The sequence below is a fragment of the Stylophora pistillata genome, chromosome 1 (genome assembly GCF_964205215.1).
Source record: "Stylophora pistillata chromosome 1, jaStyPist1.2, whole genome shotgun sequence".
Taxonomy (NCBI): domain Eukaryota; kingdom Metazoa; phylum Cnidaria; class Anthozoa; order Scleractinia; family Pocilloporidae; genus Stylophora; species Stylophora pistillata.
Genome location: NC_142519.1, coordinates 25,974,398 through 25,996,013, shown reverse-complemented (window position 1 = coordinate 25,996,013; position 21,616 = coordinate 25,974,398). Strand labels below are relative to the sequence as shown.

General features: G+C 39.3%; 1 protein-coding gene across 5 annotated transcripts; it reads right to left on the bottom strand.

Annotated features, from left to right (window-relative positions):
* Positions 1 to 15: 15 nt before the first annotated feature.
* LOC111345091 (organic cation transporter-like protein) lies at positions 16 to 20,571 on the bottom strand. Of its 5 annotated transcripts, none has more exons than XM_022952352.2 (10): positions 20,422 to 20,571; positions 5,822 to 6,144; positions 5,254 to 5,482; positions 4,641 to 4,839; positions 4,012 to 4,221; positions 3,614 to 3,748; positions 2,878 to 2,972; positions 1,966 to 2,077; positions 1,513 to 1,585; positions 16 to 1,148 (listed from the first exon to the last, which is right to left on the bottom strand). In XM_022952352.2, the coding sequence occupies exons 2-10, from the start codon at positions 6,107 to 6,109 to the stop codon at positions 918 to 920; spliced, it is 1,572 nt and encodes a 523-aa protein (XP_022808087.1). In that variant the 5' UTR covers positions 6,110 to 6,144; positions 20,422 to 20,571; the 3' UTR covers positions 16 to 917. The 5 variants fall into 5 exon arrangements, with proteins under 5 accessions (XP_022808087.1, XP_088603005.1, XP_088603004.1 ...); XM_088746879.1 differs by lacking the exon at positions 20,422 to 20,571 and adding an exon at positions 14,752 to 14,890; XM_088746878.1 differs by lacking the exon at positions 20,422 to 20,571 and adding an exon at positions 13,654 to 13,674.
* Between the last annotated feature and the right edge of the window lie 1,045 nt (positions 20,572 to 21,616).

Genomic DNA, 21,616 nt, shown 5'->3' with positions numbered 1-21,616 from the left:
CATGATGTACGTTACTTGACGAGAGTATTTCTTTATTTATGCATAAACACGATAACAATATTGTTTCTTTTGCTGGTTGACTTTAATGGTACTCCTTAAGCCCTTACATCAATGCACATATTCTTTATACTGTTCCATGTACGTTTCCTAAGGTGCTGACAAGAATTTTTTTAACAATCAAGAGCTTTTTTAGCTGGTGATCAGTCTCTTTCTTTTCATGACCTTAATGTTTGACTCAGGGAAGATATCGTAGGGAGAAACTATATGCTAGTCACTTAGGGGTTAAAAGTTATTTCAGAATTAATCAAAGTGTACCAAGCAACTACATGGAAGAAATGAAAGAAAAACCAAGCGCAATCATTGCGCATTGGTAAACCTTGAGTACCCTCTCCTAGATCCCCCAATGGCCATTAAACGTAATTAGTTAAGTATTCCTATTTCTATTTATGATTCCTATTCGACGCTGATCCCATTTGTACAAATTTCAACCCACACTAAGTTGTTTAAACTAAAGGGGCAGAAAAGAAAAACTTGGTGTGGCCAATAAGATAATCTGCACTCCCCCGGACATTACAAATACGTGAAAGAAACTACCGTGTTAATGAGATGCGATCGGGGGAGATTGAAATTATTAAACAAGGATAAAATAAGGACAAAGGGGGTAAGTTTCTAAAGAAACTGTGGTGTTGCGTCGGTGGGGGTAACAAGGTAATTTGGTAATATCAACTAAGTTGAAATTGTAAACTGGCCACCGTAAAGAGTTAAAAGGATGACGGTTCGACCGTTAGCCCTTCGTCAGAGCGAAAAAGGATAAACGATTGTAATCCATTTCAAATTATGACTAAAAAGATGAATTGCGTCATGCCTGGAAACATCTACTAAATTATTTAACTACTGATAAGTCGTGTATAAATCATTTAGGCTGGGTAGCTCTGATTAAGTAGCAATTCTCCCATGCCTTCCTTCTCTTGGCTTGGTTCAAGGGGAAGCTTTTCGTTGGTTGGTTCCTCAGCGGAAGAGCTGTTAACGGAATCCATATTCTCAAGAGTTGGAGAATCTCTTGTTTCAGGAAGTAGGAAGCACAGACCCGCCGAGATAAAAGTGAGCGCTGCCACAATGGTGTATGGCAAGACGATGTGAACACTTATCTGTTGGCAAAGAAGTACAAAGTCAAATATTTCAACTGGCACTTGATGTCAGCGAGTGGAATACGTTCGCTTGCCCTTTTGATTAGATTAGATTTTTTATTAGATTACAGTTGTGGAACACCCATACGCGGCACACCTTGGGAACAAGAACTAGAGTCATACCTCAAGTGGAGGCCACATACAAAGAGGGACCTTTTTTCAAGTCGAGATCACACTTTGCTTCTAAGCGGCTCACGTCCGGGCCCCTGATGTTTTCCTTCGACCATCGGATAGTAAGAACGTTATAATTCAGTGTTTTTTTTTTCTTTCTCATATGACAAGAATCACTAACAGAAAGAACAGAAGAATAAAACGAGATACATACCAACCAATTGATGTATGGTGCCGACATAGAGCCAATCCGAGCTGCGGCAGATGAGGTCCCTACACCTAAGCTCCTGAAATACGTCAAATTTACGTTATGATTAAATTTATTGTAAGACATGTGACCTTTCCGATAGAAGAGTTCTTAACTAGTAGTTAGGATTTATCAATAAAGTATCAACCAGTCTGTCAGTTAGTCAGCCCCAGCTAGCTAGCCAGTCAGTAAGCCATACAGCCAGCTAGCTAGCCTAGAAGTCTCCCTGTCTTTCAGTAAGTCAGTCCATCAATATGTCTATGAAGACCTTACTTGAGTCGTTTGAATTTGATTTATCAGTCACACCCGCGCACAGAATTGTACTTGTGAAGACGTCCTAGCCCTTCAATCAGGTTGGGGAAAAGAGAACGGACTGAGTACTCTAAAACTGAATTGATGAATCAGTAGATACAGGGATACCTGATAACAGTCGGAAAGAGCTCGCTTGAATAAACGTAGATTGAGCTGAAGGACATGTTGATGAAAAACTTGGCGACCACCTGTGACATGACAATATTTGCCACCATGAAACCTACGGTTTAAGAAGAAGACTAGGTATATAATTGTATACAAACTAAGTTCTATTATTTTACTTAGAGGCATTGCATCATCGAAACTCCAGCCTTGCGATAGTCTCGACTGAGCCGTTTCCAAGATGCCCCAAGCTTCTCATTTAAAACTAGCCCACAAAGCAATGATAATGAAATTTTATTCTCTCTTTAGTAAAACCAATTTTATAAGGAAGGTTCTTCACTCGGAACCATTTCAAGTTGAAAATGATAGTTTTAAGAACTAAAATATGACCCTATTGTGATCGATACTTTCTTGATACTTGCGCATGTGATCATGACGAGATAAATCAACATCATTATTTTAAGACTTGACACTCTAAGCATACTGCAGATCCCTTCTCTATTTCACACTTTAGTCTCTGCGCAGCTAAACCAGAATAGGCTATTTCCGAATTACCTTTGGCCTCTTTTTCAAAACGAGGCCTGGCGCATAGCCATTCGTAGAAAAATAATTTTAATTTGCATGTGAATGAAAACTTAGAATTATTTGAAAGGATGAGGACCAGGACTCGCTTTGGTAAAAAGGCCGAAGGTAATTCGGAAATTGGCTATTGACGTACACCTAGCGTCAATTCAAACCTGATAGCTGAACATCGCTCCAAACTCGGTTGGTTTCACGGTTGGTGAAAAATCCGATATGAATAGGGGCGTTATTCATTCGCGGTTCTCTCTCGTTCCCTTTCCAAGTTCAGTTAGGCATTAAGACCTACAAGTTTCAGTTACGAAGTGTAATCAAAAAACTAAAGTAAAGGTAACATACCTTTGTTCTTCAAATCTCGTTGGAAAAGAACTGCAACCACTGAGGCTAAGAATGCCACAATCAGTCCAAGAACAGTGGTTTTCTTGCGGCCAATCCTAAATCAAATCCCAGTTCAGTGTGCAATCGCTGTACACATATAAACTACTCATGACCTAAAAAGGCAGTTTCTTACATGTTTGACTTAATTCGGCTTCGACTTTTTTTAAAATGTCTTGACTGGTCATCAACGTCATTTTTCAAGTAACCTAGCTTTTTTTTTTTTATTGTCCAGGAAATTATTGGAAGAGATTTGGATTTGGTTCACGTTAATCAATTTAAAACTTCACTGTTTCTAAATTGACGTTTCAATCTCATTTCTTAGTCAGATGCACCAGTGAAACCGTATATAGGTCTCCTATTAAACGCCTGGAGCGAACATCCAGTCAGAAACACTGAAAAGGATCAAAGCCCTGACATTGTTACCCATCAAGGCGTTAGAATAGACTCCTAAAACGCAGGTCTCCCCCAGGTGAATGAAAAATTAATGCCTAGTGTGTCAGGGTGTCTTCGCTAAAACAGCACTGATACAACCACTTCGAAACCACTGTACAGTAATGTTATAAATTAAATCGTATCAAAATATAAAAATCTATTTTAGTTCATCTGTGTTTGTCTTTTTGAAATTTTGCGTTCGACGAAGTTCATTTGTGAAAAAACGTTGAGGTAGAGTCCATTTTGATCTAATCTCTTTACTTACTTGCGGCAAAGGAAAATACAAGTCCAGTTGGAAGGAAATTCCACCAGGCTTGTCAAGAAGAACACCAGATAACGATTTCCGCCGTAATTTCCAGCACTGAATGAAACAGCGTAATATACCAACGATATAACCATCCTAAAAAGGAATGAAACCAAAGCCAATAGAGTAGAGTAGGCAAACATGTATTGGTCATTGTGAATCGCCTATTTCCGAATTACCTTTGGCATCGTTTTTAAAGGAAATCCTGATGCTCATCCTATCACTGATTACCAATTTTCATTCAAGCGCGAATTAAACTTATTTTCATGCAAATGGCTGAGTACCAGGCCTCGTTTTGAAAAAAGAGGCCAACGATTTATTCGGAAATGGCGCACCGTCAAAGCAATATGCAAACTTACCAAGCAAACCACGATATCAGGGTTCTTTTAGTCATCGTCATTGTACTGAAGAGGTCCCGGAAATCCCCCTGTCTCTGTTTCTCTTCTTTCTCTTCCAGGTCTCCAGCGGGCATTTCTTGTCTGTTGAACTTGGCCACCTTTGTAAGTTCTATCAAAGCTTTTTCGGGTTTGTTATTTGCGAGGAGCCAGCGAGGGGACTCTGGAAGAAACCTGGGGTCGAAACAGTTTGGTCATAAGCTTTTCTGTTTTTTTGTTTTGTTTTGTTTTGTTTTTTTGTTTTGTTTTTTTGTTTTTGTTCTGTTTTGTTTTGTTTTTTGTTTATTCTGTTTTGTTTTGTTTTGTTTATCTCTTCAGAAGGTAATCGTTAGTTATATATTTTGATAAATTTCTACTTTATCCTTTGTGATTTTTCTATTAAGTCCTTACCACCAGTCTTGTATTTCATAAAAATAAATTCACATATATTATGGAGGTACGGGTTGGAATCGCGTCGAGGCCTGAATGTTTTTCAGGCTTCTTTGCAATCGCTTACGTTGCAGCTCACCTGCGAAGATCATTGCTTGATTTGAAATTCGAATATGAAAGAATCGGATTATCGCAGCTTTTCATAGAAATGATGCATTACTCACCACCAGAAGAAAATATGCAAAAGGCCTGGAGCTGCTCCCACAATTGAAAGTGTTCGCCAGTCTCTTATCAGATAAGCTAACAATGCTACAAGCAGCAGTGACAGTACCCAGAAGTAAAACAGGGCAGTTCCAACCACGTGTCGATGACGTTTTCCCACGTACTCCACCACCAATACATACAAGCCCAAACCTCCGACACCTGTTGGAAATTATTCATTGATCAGCTACTGAAAACCATAGCTCATAAAACAAACTTCTAATTAAAAAATTGAGAGGTCTTCATGCATTCTTCCCCAGTCCCTGTCTGTTGGAGTGAAAATAGACAAGTGGCTTCAAAGAATTTCGGCTGGGTCATCGACATAGAACGTACCGTGAGCAGTGACGTAACGGGATATAGACCAGCGTCTAGTCCCATAAGACTTTTTTGTCGCGATAAGACTACAAAGAGCGTCCATAAGAACTGGGCCGAGAGGAAGCAACTCATGCTCCATCATCGCGTAGCCTAAATATTACAGTCTTCCACAATGCATTTTCTTTAAAATCGAACTGATTCAAAGTGTTTTTAACGTTTGTCCAAAATTGCAAAACATTTCAGAAATACTGATCAACTCACCAATACAAAAACCGACCGTAACTCTGAGAAGGACGTAAACCCAATAGGCCTGTGCGAAAGATGCAGCTAGGGCAGCAATGTTATTCACACAGAACACGAAATAAATGACAGGCTTGCGGCCGAATTTGTCGGATAACACGCCACCGGCAACAACTCCAATGAAATAGCCCAAGAACATAACAGCTTTGGTCAATGCGGAAAGTGCTGATATGTCACAGACCAGGTCCCACTGAAAGACAAAACAAGTCAAAAAAATTATCACCTCAAACTGAAGGACATGGCTGTAAAAGAACCTTTCAATCTCCTCTCAAGTGCTGAAAAATAGTGTTCTGGGCTAAAACCCATGTTGATCATGGGCTCGTAATACTTGAGCTTTGGCTTATGTGTTTAGGTATTTCCTGGTCTGAAAGATAGAAAAGACACACGAGACTCAGCTAGAACAAAACTGCGACAAAGTACTGAATTTTCTGAATTGTGAGAAGTTGCCGAAATATTTTCCTGTAACTTCCAGCTCAGTTCAACCTTTGACTAAACCCGTTAGTGCGTTTATCGAAGTTGTTAATCTTACCTCGCTCACAACAGAATTAAATTCAGTGGTGTCAAACTCCCAATCATCTCGTGGAACGGAGCAACGATAGCTGTACTTGTCATCTCCTGGCTTGAAAATTCCGGTCAGATTACATGCAGAACTGTTTGCTTTGCAGCGCCATGGAGGTTCAGCGCTGAGGAAGGTTGGAATCATGATCTGAAGACCACCTCCAAATAGCTCCATAAAACCGCAAAAAAACAGAAGTTTGTACTGAAATCTACTAAAACTGCCGATCTTTTCCAGAAAATCATCGATTGTCAGACCCATGATTTCGTGGTGGCTCTTCTTTAAAAAGTAGAAACCTGAAAACAATCGTAAGAGCGAATCAGTACAAAGATGTCACAAAATGATAAAGTAACTGAAAGTAAAAACAAGGAAACTGTCATTGCGGCTGAAGGAAACTCGAGTGACTTATCAAGTTGTACTGGGTTTGCTTTTATCTAATTTTTTGAGAAAGGAGCGCGAGTTTTCCGGACCAATTACTCTGAATCAAAAGTAAAACAAAAACAGGATTATTTTCGAAACTCAATTGAAAACCGCTCTAATAACAAAAGGTGGTCGCACAATGACCTGTAAAGTTACTGGCAACAAATCTCCTTGGAATCATTAGTTACAGTATGTTATTTTTCTTTGGCTATCATTGCTGTCCAGCTATTTTGCACTGCTGCTAATAACATGGATCCAAAAGGGAGAGAGTACTCAAAATATGGATCGCTGGTAGGAACATTTTTCACGCTTCAGTAAACTTTTCGACCTCTGAGGTTTACATGGATTTAGAATGCATCTATTCGACACCTTTGCACATAACACGACTCAAAATACTCGTTACAGAAGATTTCCTGATTCCGTTAGAGGTACAGTCTTAATTTCTGTTGGCTGGTTAGTGTTGTTAGCAAATATGCAAATTCTGCAAGAATAAACTTTACGAATTACGACTCAATAGATTTCGCCTCCACTGGTTACGAAAATTGATCTAAAGGATTAAGTATTTCAAGAAGGGGGTGCAATATCATGGCAAGATATAAGCCTTTTGGATCTACAGAGAGGCTTGTGTGAACTGTCCATACCTCGTCAGATTGCACTCGGTAGTTTCAAAATTAAAGGAAGTGCAAGTTAGTTGCACAATTCAAAATCAGAGACAATGAATATATGAAGTTCATATATTTTGAACTTCGGTATTAGATACGTATGATGCACGGATCCTCGCAGTAGAGAGCGCTATTTATGCAATAGCGAAAATCAGACCTGAAAAAAATCAGGCCTGTACGGGATTCGAACCACTGACCTCTGCGATACTAGTGCAGCGCTCTACCAATTGAGCTAACAAGCCAATTGGGAGCAGTTGATTCAACTTAACGAGCTTAACAACTTAACGACCTGCTCCCAGTTGGCTTGTTAGCTCAGTTGGTAGAGCGCTGCACTAGTATCGCAGAGGTCAGTGGTTCGAATCCCGTACAGGCCTGATTTTTTTTTTTTCAGGTCTGATTTTCGCTATTGCATAAATAGCGCTCTCTACTGCCAGGATCGTGCATCATACGTACAATTCAAAATCGTACTTCGCATTCGTGATTAAAAAAGGTATCACTTAGGTTTAAGAATCAAAGGTATTCGACCAAGATTTATGCAAGAATGCTCCCATCGAATATGAGCCTTGAACTAATAAAGAAATCAAAGTTTCTTCGACATATCAGTTGGTAACAATTCCCATGGCTCCTCGAATAATAATCGTTTCACTGTCGTGTGACTTGCACAAATATTTAAGCTATATTAGTTCCTTGGTAAACACTCATGATCACTTTAGCACGGTTGAATCAACAACGAACCGCCATCATGCCGCCAAAATAGTTGGCTAAGTGCTGTTCGCTCCCGGGCTCCGCTCTTGAGTTCATTGACTCTGTATTACTTTTCCCTCTAACCCACTTTGGTTTACCTTACTTCTTAGCAGCGCACTGAAAATCATTCTATAACCCTTAATGTCTGTTATTGTATTGTTTGAATGGGTTGATTAGAATTCGGCTACTATTAAATGCGGCTAACTTCTTCAACCACCAAATTCCTCAAACAACACAAGCTGAACATTTTCATCGGTCATTTAATCTAAACATGGTATGTCTTCTACAAAAAATGTGTGCATGTACAACTTTTAAAATAATTTCATCCCTTTGATTATCTGCTATTTATACCCATTGATACGTTAGTTTAGCGAATCTGCACTGAAATACGCAGTAGATCATGTGTTCGACTCTAAAACTAGCTGATATGGACTTTCCTGTTAATTGGTTAGACTCCAGTTGATTTGAAGATGAGAGCAAATACGTACCTGATGTATGGAAACTTGTTTAAACACCTAGAAGTAGACAGTAGGCGGGAATTGTGCGACGCAAAGAGGAGCGGTAATGACTGAGCTGATCAGCTTTCAAACGCATAATTAGTCTTTGACAAATTATGCGTTTTAGCGCAAATGGCAGATTTCAATTAAGGCGCCACCTTTTTTTTATTTTGAATGAGTTGATAATGTAAATCAGCCACCTTAAAGAGCTGCTAAAGTTGACGCTTCGAACGTTGAGTAGTCTGAGAACGTTCTTCAATCTGTTCAGAGCATTGAGGAATCACTTTGAGGAATGAATCACTTTGAGGAATCACTCCTGAGGAATCACTTTGCGACAGAATCCTTGAAAAATATTAATCGAATTTCAACTTGTTATCATGCGCAACCCCCTAGAGGTTAGTCTTTTCTATGGTCTTTTCATACGCATTTAAAAGATAAAGTACGATCACTTCCTAAGCTATACAATTTAACTTATCCATTATTTAGATTATATGATAAACAGTCATAAGCCTTTTTTCCCTTGCATTTTCCAGTAAGCGTGAAAAGTGCTTTAGGACAACCGGGATATTTTCTGTAGCTGAACATGTAGTTGTTTGTGTCGGCGAATTACTTGGTTTATTGCAATTTTTTATCATCTGCATTTTAGTGATATTCTTTTCTCGACCAATGAAAGCGAAGGTGATTACCATATCTTGGCGTACGAAAACACTACAGGGTGCGTCAAAGACGCTCTAGAATCATCTGACCCACATTGTGACAAAGCACAAGTTTGGAGCGGGGGACCACAGGTAGTCAGTATTAAGGGTTTATGGCTTCGGAATACCATTCATTTGGCACGGTGATAGATTTACCCGCGGTTTATAACAGTCGATCTTAGCTTTACTCAAAGATGGGGGCATTGAGAAGTTTTGTAAACCGTAGTTCCGGGAAGAAAATTTCTATACCATTGCATCATCGTGTGTAAGGTTGACGATGCATAAGCACTCGGTACGTTTTTCCATGCACTAGAGACAAATATCCGGTCCTTTCACTCAGTCCGATGATTAAATAATACTTAGGAATAAAGTTGTGGTCTTATTCTAAAAGGTTTTTGCTTGCATCTCGCATGTTTCTTTTATTACTATGAATATTTTAAGGCTTTTTAAAAAGAGTTCCCAACCCTTTTATTGTGTTCTCTGGCATATGATGGAATTTTTGTCATCAAGAAACCTCCTCGTCTCTTAAGTTCAGAAAATAGTGAAGAAGGTCGTCGAGCATTGATTTAACACCAAACAAGAAACCACAACTAGGTAGATGATTTCGTTTCACCGCACACCGAAACTGAACAAAGCACATTTTCAATGAGATACCTCAGTGTGAGATTACTTCACCGAAATATGGAATAAAAAAATGATGTCACTTCTTCAAGTCCTTCAAGAAATCGAGGACAGGATTTCATGAATATTTCAGTTTGTAACCTTTTGTCTTTGAAATCCGTTTAACTGACAGTTTTATCAATAGAGAGTTTATTCACGTTTCGTTTCCTTTGTTGTCTCGAGTGCTTTTATAGGGTTGAGGACGGTTGATTCGCCAATATTCACCAACGCCCCTCCAAAACAAAAAGAGTGCAACGATTGAAAGGGTGAAATCAGCTGTGTAAAAATGTTTATATATTATGTTATTTGAGATGGACTAAGCAGCCCATCTTTATCGGCGAAGTCCGTCGCGTGTATCAAAAAAAGGCACTGAGCGCACCACATTGACATGCATGTTTTTCTTTCAAGTTATTTTTCTTTGACTCGTGCGGCGGTCTTCGCCGAAGAGGAAGGACTGCTCGTAGTCTATATTATGTCTGAGTTTATTTAACTATCACCTTCGTGCATAGCAATAGATAAAGCCGCCTATAAATTACAACACCCAACCTGTTCACCTACCTGGCGCTGGTCAGCTCTTGCCTCGCCCAACTTTGATTTGTTCGAATACACCTTGTCGGTATCCTTTCAAGTATTTCAAAGAGGAAGCAGCTTGCAATTGAAGCGAACAGAGGGAAACTACGTGCTAAACTGATATAATGGACTATGGAAAAGTCCGATCATTCTTAAGTGGCGTGCTTTGCCTCTATGCGTATAGACGTGTCACGTATTTGTCACAACCGGTCCTAAGTGACACGGGTATCAAGTTATCATTTTTTTCCGTCACGGATGTTTGACTGTCACAGGTTTTACCAAAGAGATGTCCATAAATTAAAAGATATCGGCAAAATCGACAAATTATGCAGGCAGGCAAGTGTAGATATTTGATGTTTGTTTTGCACCAGTTTGAGTTGTTCCAGATATAAGGTGTATCGGACAATAAAAAAAGAGAAAAAACCAAACAAACGAACAAACAAAACGAACTATTGCAAGTCACTGTTTGGCGATTTTACGATAGCGTGGTTGCATAATGGATCTTAAGATCTTAAGATCTGAAACGTTATGTAATGGCAATAAAAGAAGACCCGGCTGTGAATGTGATAGACGTAAAAGCTCAAGATAGAGTTTCTCCTCACATTGCCAATACAATATCAGGCAGACAAGTGATGAGAATAAAGAAAAATATCAATAAGGGAATATGATAATAATAATAATAATAATAATAATAATAATAATAATAATAATAATAATAATAATATGTATGATGCACGATCCTCGCAGTAGAGAGCGCTATTTATGCAATAGCGAAAATCAGACTTTGATTTTCGCTATTGCATAAAAAGCGCTCTCTACTGCGAGGATCGTGCATCATACATATCTACAACCGCAGTTCAAAATATATAAACTTCATATATTCATTGTATCTGATTTATCATCACGGGTTTATTACGAATCAACTTAACGGCCTGCTCCCAGTTGGCTTGTTAGTTCTATGGTTGGGTTTCAGGTGACGTCACAAGCTTTGCTGAAGTTAGTGTCCGCCATGTTGGTGTCCCTCGGGTGTCAAATTTATGAATAATTAGTCGATTTCTATAGTGAAGCCCTCTCTCTTATCGCCGTATTATTTCGCCAACTACACGAATATCCAGACAGAAAAAAGCGATAAAAGTATCCGGCATTCATCTTAAGGTATCCCAGTGCTCTCTGAGTATGCCGAAAGCTTAGAGAGTTGGAAGGAAAGATGTTTGCAAAAGATCTCGGTCATTGGGGTTGACCCTGCAAGCATACCAGCCGAGAAGTTCAGTCCAAAATGCTTGCCTCCTGTGGAAGCGTCGGACTTGCTGAGTTACCGCGTTCTTGAGACCAGCTTCTACACCAAGAAGCAGTTCCAGGCGTTCAAGAGTCTAGAGGCGTTTAAGGTGTCGGGATTTGTAACCTCAGTTGTAGGCAAAGTAATCGCCGGCAAGTATGCCGTGAGAGCTCGAGTTTGGCATTCACAGCATATGAATGATCCATTAGTGAACATTTGGGTCATTTCCGTAAACGATGGGACTATTTTGTCAGCCCATTGCTTGGGATGCAAAGCTGGACTGGCTGAGTCATGCTCACATATCGCAAGTGTTTTATTTATGTTTGAGGCAACTACTAGAATTCATGGCAAGCTCGCTGGGTGTCACGAAAACACAGACACCGAAAACTCAGGTCCCTCGAAGTGTTCTCCAAGCTTTCGAAGTGCTCCATAATTCGATAGTGCATAGCATAAAGCATGAACCAATTTTTTTTATAATATAACCGGTGGAACAATGCAACAAATCCGACGCGAAAGACGGACAACAATATCAAGAGTGATTCTTCATTGAAGCGAATCGTGACGGCGCTGATGCCGAGTCTTCTTTCGCGTTGTTTTTCTCTTTCTGCCTCATTTAAGAACTCTAGCCCAAGGGTCGCAAAATTGTCTTCGTTTTGGGACTGGTGGGCCGAGTCTCTGTTTGTATCCATTATTATCGCGAAATATTTAAGAATTTTAACAGAGCGACAACAAGGATCTGTGCAACGAAGTACAAAAAGGTAAACAAACGTCCCTTTCGGCTCGTCAAAATCACGCCACATTTTAATACTTTGATGTTGGAGCGAGCGCATTTGATCCCGTTAACTGTGAATGAAAAGTTCAAAATTAACGGGAAAAATGGAGGTAAATCTAAGCTAAATGAAGTCTTGTGTCACTCTAAAATGTTTTGATACTCAACCATCGGACGATTTTGCGAAACGTGCAACTTGCGGCCTTGCTTTTGCTGCTTCAGTTGGATCAAGACCCAAAAGGTCAAAATACACGCGGGATTACCAGGAGTGATCATGAGTCGAGTTTATCTCTTGAATTTTCGAGGAGTCTGAGATTTCGGGGTCTGAGGTCTGAGGTCTGAGTTTTCGGGGTGTGAGTTTTCGTGACACCCCAAGCTTACTTGCACTCAGGTAAAATGCTCATGGATTTTGCCGACATAGGTCAATGAAGTGCCGTATGCGAGGGCTAAAGACATCGATTTCTCATCGGCTAAGAAGCTCAAAGAAAAGCTCGACCAAAAAATCGAGGATCTACAACAGCCGCAAGCCTCGAACCATACAACAACTTCTAGTTCCTCCTGTTCTTCCCCTTGATTTGTGATGATCTTAGGCATAGCGCATTAGATCATATATATAATGAATTTTGCGCTATAGAGATAATAAAATTATTAAATTATTATACGAAAAAATCCTTAGTCTTTATGCTTTCCACTTTTGCTCGAACAGCCAACAATAATGCATAAAACCATCCCTTCTTTCTCACATGAACTCTTCGTTAGATACGGTTTGTTTACGCTCGAGGGACACCAAGATGGCGGATATTAACCGTTGCTAAGGTATTGGTCACGTGGGTGAAACCCAAGGATTGGTAGAGCGCTGCACTAGTATCGCAGAGGTCAGTGGTTCGAATCCCGTACAGGCCTGATTTTTTTCAGGTCTGATTTTCGCTATTGCATAAATAGCGGTCTCTACTGCGAGGATCGTGCATCATACATATCTACAACCGCAGTTCAAAATATATAAACTTCATATATTCATTGTACCAAATAATAATAATAATCGAATATTTATCCAGGATAGCCCTTCAGTACCAAGTACTATTATTAACGGGGTCCTGCTGTTAAAAAAAATATTCAACATAATTATAACATAAATAAGAATAAACAAAAATATTTAAAGAAGACATGCACTAGACTAAAACCGTTAAAAACTACAATAAAAAATCACAAGTAAAAATCGTCCAGGGCTTTCCTAAATAAAACTTTGGAATTTGTGTTTCTCAAACGTAATGGAAATGAATTAAAAAGCGAAGCACCTAAGAAATAAAAACTACGGCGCGCAAAATCCAACTTCACCTTGGGTAGTTTTACTGATTTCCCATTGTTTCTAGTGTTTAAGGAATTCTAGTCATGATAGCAAATTCTCAGAACTAAGATCATAAGGATTGTATGACAGACAGTAAGGAGAATTACTGATAAGATCGTGGGGAGTGACAGGGTTAGTTGGAATATGTTTGATTGAGCAGTAATTACCCCAGCTTCTCTTTGGTTAGCTCAAAGGAAGCATCCCAATGCCTTATGGCTCTGTAGAGGTGCTGTTAATGAAATCCACAGTTTTTGAGTCGCCACGTCTCTTGTTTCTGATAGGAAGAAAAATACACCTGAGTATAGACTACAGGCAGTCTCTCTTTTTCGGCGAAGTCCGTCGCGCGGGTGAAAGAAAATCAGCGAAACGAAAAAAATTATGTTAGCACACCCTGTAGAACTCTGGGACTGAGGTGCTTAGCGTTTCGTTCGGCGCACTGACATCTTAAAAGGAGCCGAAGTCCTGTCTTGGAGGCTTACAATTAATTTTTTGGCTAAACAAGTTACTTTGTATTCAGCTTTTAACAATTTATGGAAGACATGTCTTATTAAAATTACGGCAGGAAATAAACTCTATTCAAGAGAAGTCCACGTGTTCTAAAGATGCTGCCACCGTAGGAAACCCTGCGAAAAGTGAATCGATAATACTAAAATTCTCTCTTGTCTAGTAACTTGCGCGAGATGTTTTGTTTTAATCTATAGGGCTAAATGCGTTTGGGATTGAATCATCTTCTCATCAGTAAAGTTTTGGTTGAAACATACTGGTTTGATAGGACTAATTTGTTTTCTCTTATTCTACAGGGCTTAATGGATTTGGGATCATGACTTGTCTTCTCATCAGTAAAGTTTTGGTTGAAACATACTGGTTTGATAGGACCAATTTGTTTTCTCTTATTCTACAGGGCTTAATGGATTTGGGATCATGACTTATCTTCTCCTCAGTAAAGTTTTGGTTGAAACATACTGGTTTGATAGGACCAATTTGTTTTCTCTTATTCTACAGGGCTTAATGGATTTGGGATCATGACTTATCTTCTCATCAGTAAAGTTTTGGTTGAAACATACTGATTTGATGGTACCAATTTTTTTTCTCTCAAAGAAATAGGAAGAATCTCAATTCGTTCTGGAGCGACCCATCTTAAAAGGTATCTTTTAAAATTGAATTTTAAACTGTATTCAGACCTATTCAGTCTTTCTTTAACTAATTGAGGTAAAGCTTACTTTTAAGACTTCTAGTGATAATTCATAAGTGGTTTCAAACAATACCTTAGCGTCCTATATTAGAGGTGCAAACACCATGCAAAACTTTGCGGACCTGATTCTTCGAGTCCTGAGTGTAGTATGCTCAGCATAGTATATTTCTGAGGGATTTAACGGCGAAAGTGAAAAAAACAAGCCAGCCCCTGGTTCCCGCCTAAAAAGGATATTCGACTTTTAGATATAAGATGGTAATGGGAATAGATAATTCCAGAAGGTATTTCTTCATATTGTTTTACAATGCGCGAACGGCATTTAGAACTGAGTGGGATTTGCCAGAAATGAACTTCGCCCCTTCTGGCTAGCGCTAAAAATGATATGGCTCAGTTTTAGAGATAAAACGGCTCTCCACCAAATACTACCTTAGAGTTGATGGCTCATTCTGTGAGCTGTTGATTCCATAAATAATCACATATGACTAATATTACGTGGTAAACAACTTGTGCAGAACTTAATAGACCTGATTTTTCTTGTTCTGAGTATGAAGGGCGCGAACAATATTAGACCTGTGGGGGATTTCCCGATAGTGAACACAAAAGCCAGCGTAACACTTCCTCGCTTGAAAAAAGATACGCGAAATGAATTTTTGAGATAAATGGCTATGGATATTTATGATTGCACCAGGTTTTATCTCACATGTTTACAGCTTATTCTGTGCTCTCTTAGTTCCATTTTTTCGTGCTCTAGCCGCTTTCCGCGTGCTTTACAACATCTAGAACAGAGCACAGTCAAGGCTTCTCTATTTGTTAAATAGAATATGTCTCGCCATTTAGCTCGCGCTCTCCTAACAATATTTTTGGAAGCTCCGACTCGATTATTGATGGATTATTAGACTTTAATTTTCAGTTTTCCTGATTTAAGTAGTCGAACGGCGACGTGAGGCATGCTCAGAAAAAAGTTATAAACGTACTAAGATTATTTTTCAAAGATTAAAATTTGTAAAAGCTAAATATGTATATTTAAAATTGTCAGTCAAGACGAAAGTTAGTGAATGAAACCGATAAGTGAACATGATTGTAGAGTGGTTCCATTTGTACAGATTCTTCGAGATCTAGAAATATTCGTGGCAAACTGTTAAAATGATGAGATTTATAAGAAAAAACCGGTTTGACGGCTTAGTAACATCGAGTTGCTTTTTTGACGGTGACTGATTAATATTCATCATTTCAGTTAACATCTGGCGGTTAAACTACATTACATTGAGACTCTCTGGCACTGTCACGATATAGATCGATAGGGACGATATAGTGCAGCAAAAGGATGTGAATAGGCATATGTTGGTAAAATAGTGGCTAAATTCCCGGCGGCCGTGTACGGTCCCAAATGGATTAAATGCCCTGTAGTCGGAAGGTTCTTTCTCTTTATAACAGTTGTAATCGGTTCCAAAAAGTTGTCAGAGACTTTATGCTGGATAACCTGGGGCGGATACAGGGGAAGTTCGGGTGCATGGTTCGGTCTAAACCCCTAAATTTTCCTTCAAAACGCTGGAAGTCATGTTTCTTAAGACCTAATTTTCAAAATCTCCCGGGAGAGCATGAATTCTCCGAACCCCCCTTGACTAAATCCTTGATCCGCCCCTGATAACTTCATCTGATGTCTTACTGATAGAAATAAATTTTCGCTCTGAATAGAGAGCTTTCAATCGATTGACCTTCCGACAAGCGATAATCTGTTCCTGTATACTTCCGAAAATTTTTCAACGAGGTTCGCGTTGATTCAAATAAGATGCCAAAGTTTCATAAGGACTTTTCGAGTTTCGGTGTGGCTGAGTTGTAGGTAGTGGAAAAAGGCATAGCTTTTATACATAGGCATAGCTTTTAAACCTACATAGGTGTAACGTTTTTATGTTGTTAAACGGTTCGCCTCGATGAGAAGTTTATTTCGGACAGAATTTATTACTCGGATGGTTTAGCAGATAGTCGGACGTAAACGGCCTTGCAGGCTCTAGCGTTTTCAAGGGCTAGGTTTTAAACTCGTGGGTAGAGTAACAGTAGAGTTGGCCTAACAGTAGATATAGGGTTGCATTTTCAAATCTATACAGTTTGAAAGCGTTTTCTAAAACTTCCGTATCCGATGGACAGTTTTTCTTGGCGAGAAATGACATATTTGCGTTTGCAGATATCTTTATTACGGGGAAAGGAAACATCGCTAAAAAGGAATCTTTGGCTAAGGACGTTCTCTATACTTGCTTTAGTAATTCGGGACTGCTTTGGTTTCCTTTTGCTTCGTTATATATGTTTTTAGCCGTTGAGTTCTCATTAGCTCCTCGTGATACATTCCTTCTGATTGGCTGTTGTGATAACTGAGGTTTTGGATTTATGGAACTCAATCGAAGAACACTTTTGTCATTAGACTGTCCAATGGAGAACTTTGTACAGGAGATTGTACGCATAAAAATAAGTTAAGGCTTGGCCAGACTATCATAAAACTATAGCAAATGTCTACCCTAGTGATCAAAACAATTTTAAAAGCATACGAGTGTTTTTAATTGAACCATGGGATTCAAAACAAATTTATTCGTACGCGTATCTGCCCAGTATGCTGGTTTTTTTTTTATTGAGCTTCAGTTGTTACAAATGTACCTCAATAAGAGGGTGGAAAAGGGGGGTTCGAATCACACATCACGCTGAATTTTTCTGTAAGATCACGCATCACGGATAATTTTTTTTTACCAATTACGCGTCACGTCATAAAGGTAGAAAGTACGCTTAGCTAATGCTGTGAAATTTCAACCTATCGGATGTATTATTTAAAATTATCTTGCCTTCAACGTATTTATTCTGGGATGAATTGCCTCTCACTTGTCATATTGCTTTTTTTAGACGATCAAAGACGACTTACTTGTTGAAATAGACGTTCCGAGAGCGTTTACTCGGGTTTCGTATCGCTATATCTCCCGTGGGTTAGGGGGAGAGGACGTATGACATTCAGACTACCCTCTAAGTCAAAGAGCGTTCACACGGAAATCTAATTAGTAAGTTTAGTTAATCACGCGTCACGCGCTTGTAAAATAGCAAATTACGCATCACGTTGTGACGTCTGGTCCCGCGTCACGCGGATAATTTGGGTTCAATCATGTATCACGCCGTAAATTTTGGGGCCATCATACGTCACGGAAAAACTCTTTGCCACCTTCCAATAACAGAGTGATGGCCCAATTATGATTAATTAAGCAATACTATATTCCCACATAAATATGAGGGCAGTGGGGAGAATTGGAGACAGTTTTTCCATAGAAATATCAGGAAACGTGTCTTTTGCTGTACAAGTATCGTGCCTGTACTTACAAGATAGTGAAATGATCAATAGTTACCTCATGGATTGCAAAAACATCACTATAACTGCCTATAACCTTCGATATGGTTGTTATTGCTGTTTTTGTTTATCAAAAAGGATAAACTGACGACTCGTATCTCGATAAATCAAGCAATGAGTTACATCTAAATTCTTTGTCTAAGCACTGATTGGTAGAACTGAGTCTAGCTACAATCATTTTTCGTGTCCGTAATTGTAGCGTAATGTAATGTAATGTAACGTAATTGGTTAGTTTTTTTCGTGACTCCGCTTGAACTTGCGCTTCAAAAAGTGATGATGACGTTAAGAGATTTACCTGTGTTTTTCGAATCGCTCTGGAAAAAGACTGCAACCAGAGAGGTAAAGAAAGACTCCACCACCCCAATAACTGTGCTTTTCTTCCGACCAATTCTGCAACAAATCTTAGTTTAGAGAATTACTTCTCACGGTTTGAATTTCCCAATACCTGAAAATAGGCCTAGAGGAAAAGCTGACTCCTTTCAAGTTTAAGATAGTTCGTGTTTACGGTGTATTTGTTCGAAGAGAAAAAAGGTCGACTGTATTATTTGGTTTGGAACAAGTTGCGACCCGAATCAAACCTCTTATTCGCTCGGCGCATAGGATTTTTGCCTCTTCCGCTATTGCACACTTTACGAAAACTAAGCACCGAGAGGTGCCATCGAAACAGAACTCCAATTTTCTTAACAATATCTCATGATTGATAACCACAATTTATTTCTTTGTACATAGATATTTTTGCAAAGTTCTTTAGTCAGCAGCTTTTATTATTGAAACCATAATCATCACATGGTGTTCAATGTAGAATAAAAAAGGTTTTGGTGTGGCAATCATGTACTCTTGCAATATGATGAGAGAGTTTTTAACCAGTATGTCTCAATTATTTTGTCTGATTTCACCTCAGTCCCACTTATTTAAGTGCACAGGGAGCGAGGAGTCTCATATATATGCGTTATTGACCATGCGTGAGGTCAAGATGGCTTGATAATTAATTTGTCTCTGGCACTCAATTGATCGTTTCACTGTCACGCGTTGATAGAACGAAATTCAGTGGATAAGGTTCAGAAATTGCAGTGTTATAGGAGATAGGTTAAGGAAGCACTTCACCAAGTTTTAGGTCTCTTAGTTTCTCCAAACTTAAGATATTCGTCGAAATGTTTTGTACAAATTTACAGAGCCCAGTATTGAACCGCCATGTTGGTGGATGTCTTTTGTCCACCAACACGGCGGCCGGAAATAGTGTAGAACATCTAGAACTTATTTTGGCTATTCAGCCCACTCATTATCTACACTAAACCAACAGATATGTATAAAGACACTTTTTCTGACACTAAATTTCCTACAGAGGCTAAAAATCACCAGATAAGTCTATATTCTTCGACAAACTCTGAACTTCAAACTGCGCTGGATTCCAAACCAAGCACGTTATTGAGCTGAGACTGAAATTTGAAAATACGATACTGATGAGGATAAAATTTTTCGTGGCTCTATAGTTTTGGATTTTCGAATTTGATGATGTTACGTGAAAATCAGCAATATTGGTGAAAACCTCTCCGGACAAAAAAAGGCGCCTTAAAATTTGTCAAAATTGGACTTGTCTTGATCAATGCAGTCGGTATTCAAGGAATTGCAGATAACGATCAAGCACATCAGTTCAACAAGAATTCAAGTCAGATGAGAAACGAACTAAAATCGTTTTCACGAGGGAGTTCAGCTTGAAATTTTCCTTTTCATAAATGGAAAGGATGGCAAGAAAACACGATGAGGTTTATTAACCTCGATCAATACTGAGCGTGGAATTCGAATTTTTAAAGGTTTCTACTATCTGCAAAATTTGGACACTGTTCTACCTATTTGATTTAAAAATAAGTGTTTGTCAACCGAACATTCCTTGACTCCTCTGGAATTTAGTTATGACCTCGGCTTAGACTACAACGGTTGCCTAAAGGGCCTGATTACATGAGCCGGGCTGATTTCTTTTGTTTTCACGCTTTGGCGAACACCAAAACAAAAGAAATCAGCCCGGCTAACCGGGCCAGCCCGGCTCATGTAATCAGGCCCTAAATTAGGGCTCCGTCCCTCGAACAACGTCATAGTTCTTCGCTCAACGGTCGAAAGTGATTGTGAATAAATACTCTCCAAAGGCGAAATAAACCATTCTTTTCACTCTTTTCAGACTGAGATCGGCGTTCAAATAATGGTCAGTTAGCCCTTGTTCGTATCCATCTTAGGCTTTAGAGACCTGCTAACCACCGTACTCGAAATTGATTTTTGAGCGCTCCACTGAACATGTCCTAAATCCTATCCATATCAGATAGGATAATTTATACATTAACTGTAGCTGCTGTATCATTCGTTTTTACTTACCTGCTATTCAAAGTTGCAAGTTACGCAGGACAAGCGGTGCTGGGGTCTGTTACTTCGAGAACAGACAACTCGTCAAACAGTCTTATCTTACCCAAATATTTGTCCGGTCCTACCGAATTCTTTATTACTACCATTTGCGTTCAACCGTGAAGCGTGAATGTTTTTCCATGCATGTTTATTCATAGTTTCGTGCTCCAAACGAAACATTTTCATTGGTCTAATCGTCACAGTGTGGGTAGAAACTGTCTCGTTTGAAGAATAAATATGCACGAAAGTGACGGTCACGCTTCACGGTTGAACGCAAATGGTAGTATTACTTTCATTCAAACTTAAGTGAATGAATGGTTAAGTGAATGGTTTATTCGATACCTTAATAGCAGCATAGGCTGAATTGCTTAGGTTTACAATGTTATTAAGGTTGAGATCGGACGTCAGCATTATCAGGCGCCTCTGGCAGCTGCTTTAGTTCATGTAACGACCTCACCTTTCCCCCCACACATCCCACCCCAGGGGAGGACATCCATCACACAGTAATCTCGTGCGTGGGAAATTAACGTCTCCTACCCCTAACCCTGCAGTAGACGGGGCCTACAGTTTATTCATCTTTATCCGAGAAGACTAAAATATCTATCCATTTCTTGATATTATAAAAAGGTAGCAAATTCTCCTCAGTTATTTTAAGACCATGAGTATTGGTCCGGCCGAGGCTCGAACCCTCGACCTCCCGCACAACACAATCCGGCGCTCTAACCAATTGAGTTAGCCAGGAGGCGGTTAAACTTACAAAGCCGTGAAACCTAAAATATGCCTGGAACGTTGGAGATCTTGAGACAACAGAAATCACAAACACTGAGAGGGGGTTGCTATCCATCACGGAACCAACTTTGTGACTGTTTTCTTTCAAAATTCGTTATCTGTATATGGCCGGTCTTGCACGAGAAAACGAAACGAACGATGCGTTGAGCATCTGTTAGCCGTCCTCTGGAGATTTCCTTTAAGTGTTTATGAGACAAAAATGTTTTCCAGTTTTTGGCAGTCCTATATGTATGATAAGCTATGAGAAAGTTAAAAATAAACTAGACGCTCGAGGAGCGTTCACTCGGGCTTCGTTTAATAGCCATGGCATTCACACTAAACCCGAGTATAATATACATAATTAGCATGACGAGATCTGAATCGTTGTACTTTTATTGAC

What these genes read in the sequence shown, in the direction of transcription:
- LOC111345091 (XM_022952352.2), bottom strand. Translation starts at nt 6,109, where the DNA reads ATGGGTCTGACAATCGATGATTTTCTGGAAAAGATCGGCAGTTTTAGT. An exon ending in TTGCATATTTTCTTCTGGTG is followed by an intron (nt 4,222 to 4,640) that starts GTGAGTAATGCA and finishes TTTCGACCCCAG; the next exon opens with GTTTCTTCCAGAGTCCCCTC. An exon ending in ACGAGATTTGAAGAACAAAG is followed by an intron (nt 2,078 to 2,877) that starts GTATGTTACCTT and finishes CTTAAACCGTAG; the next exon opens with GTTTCATGGTGGCAAATATT.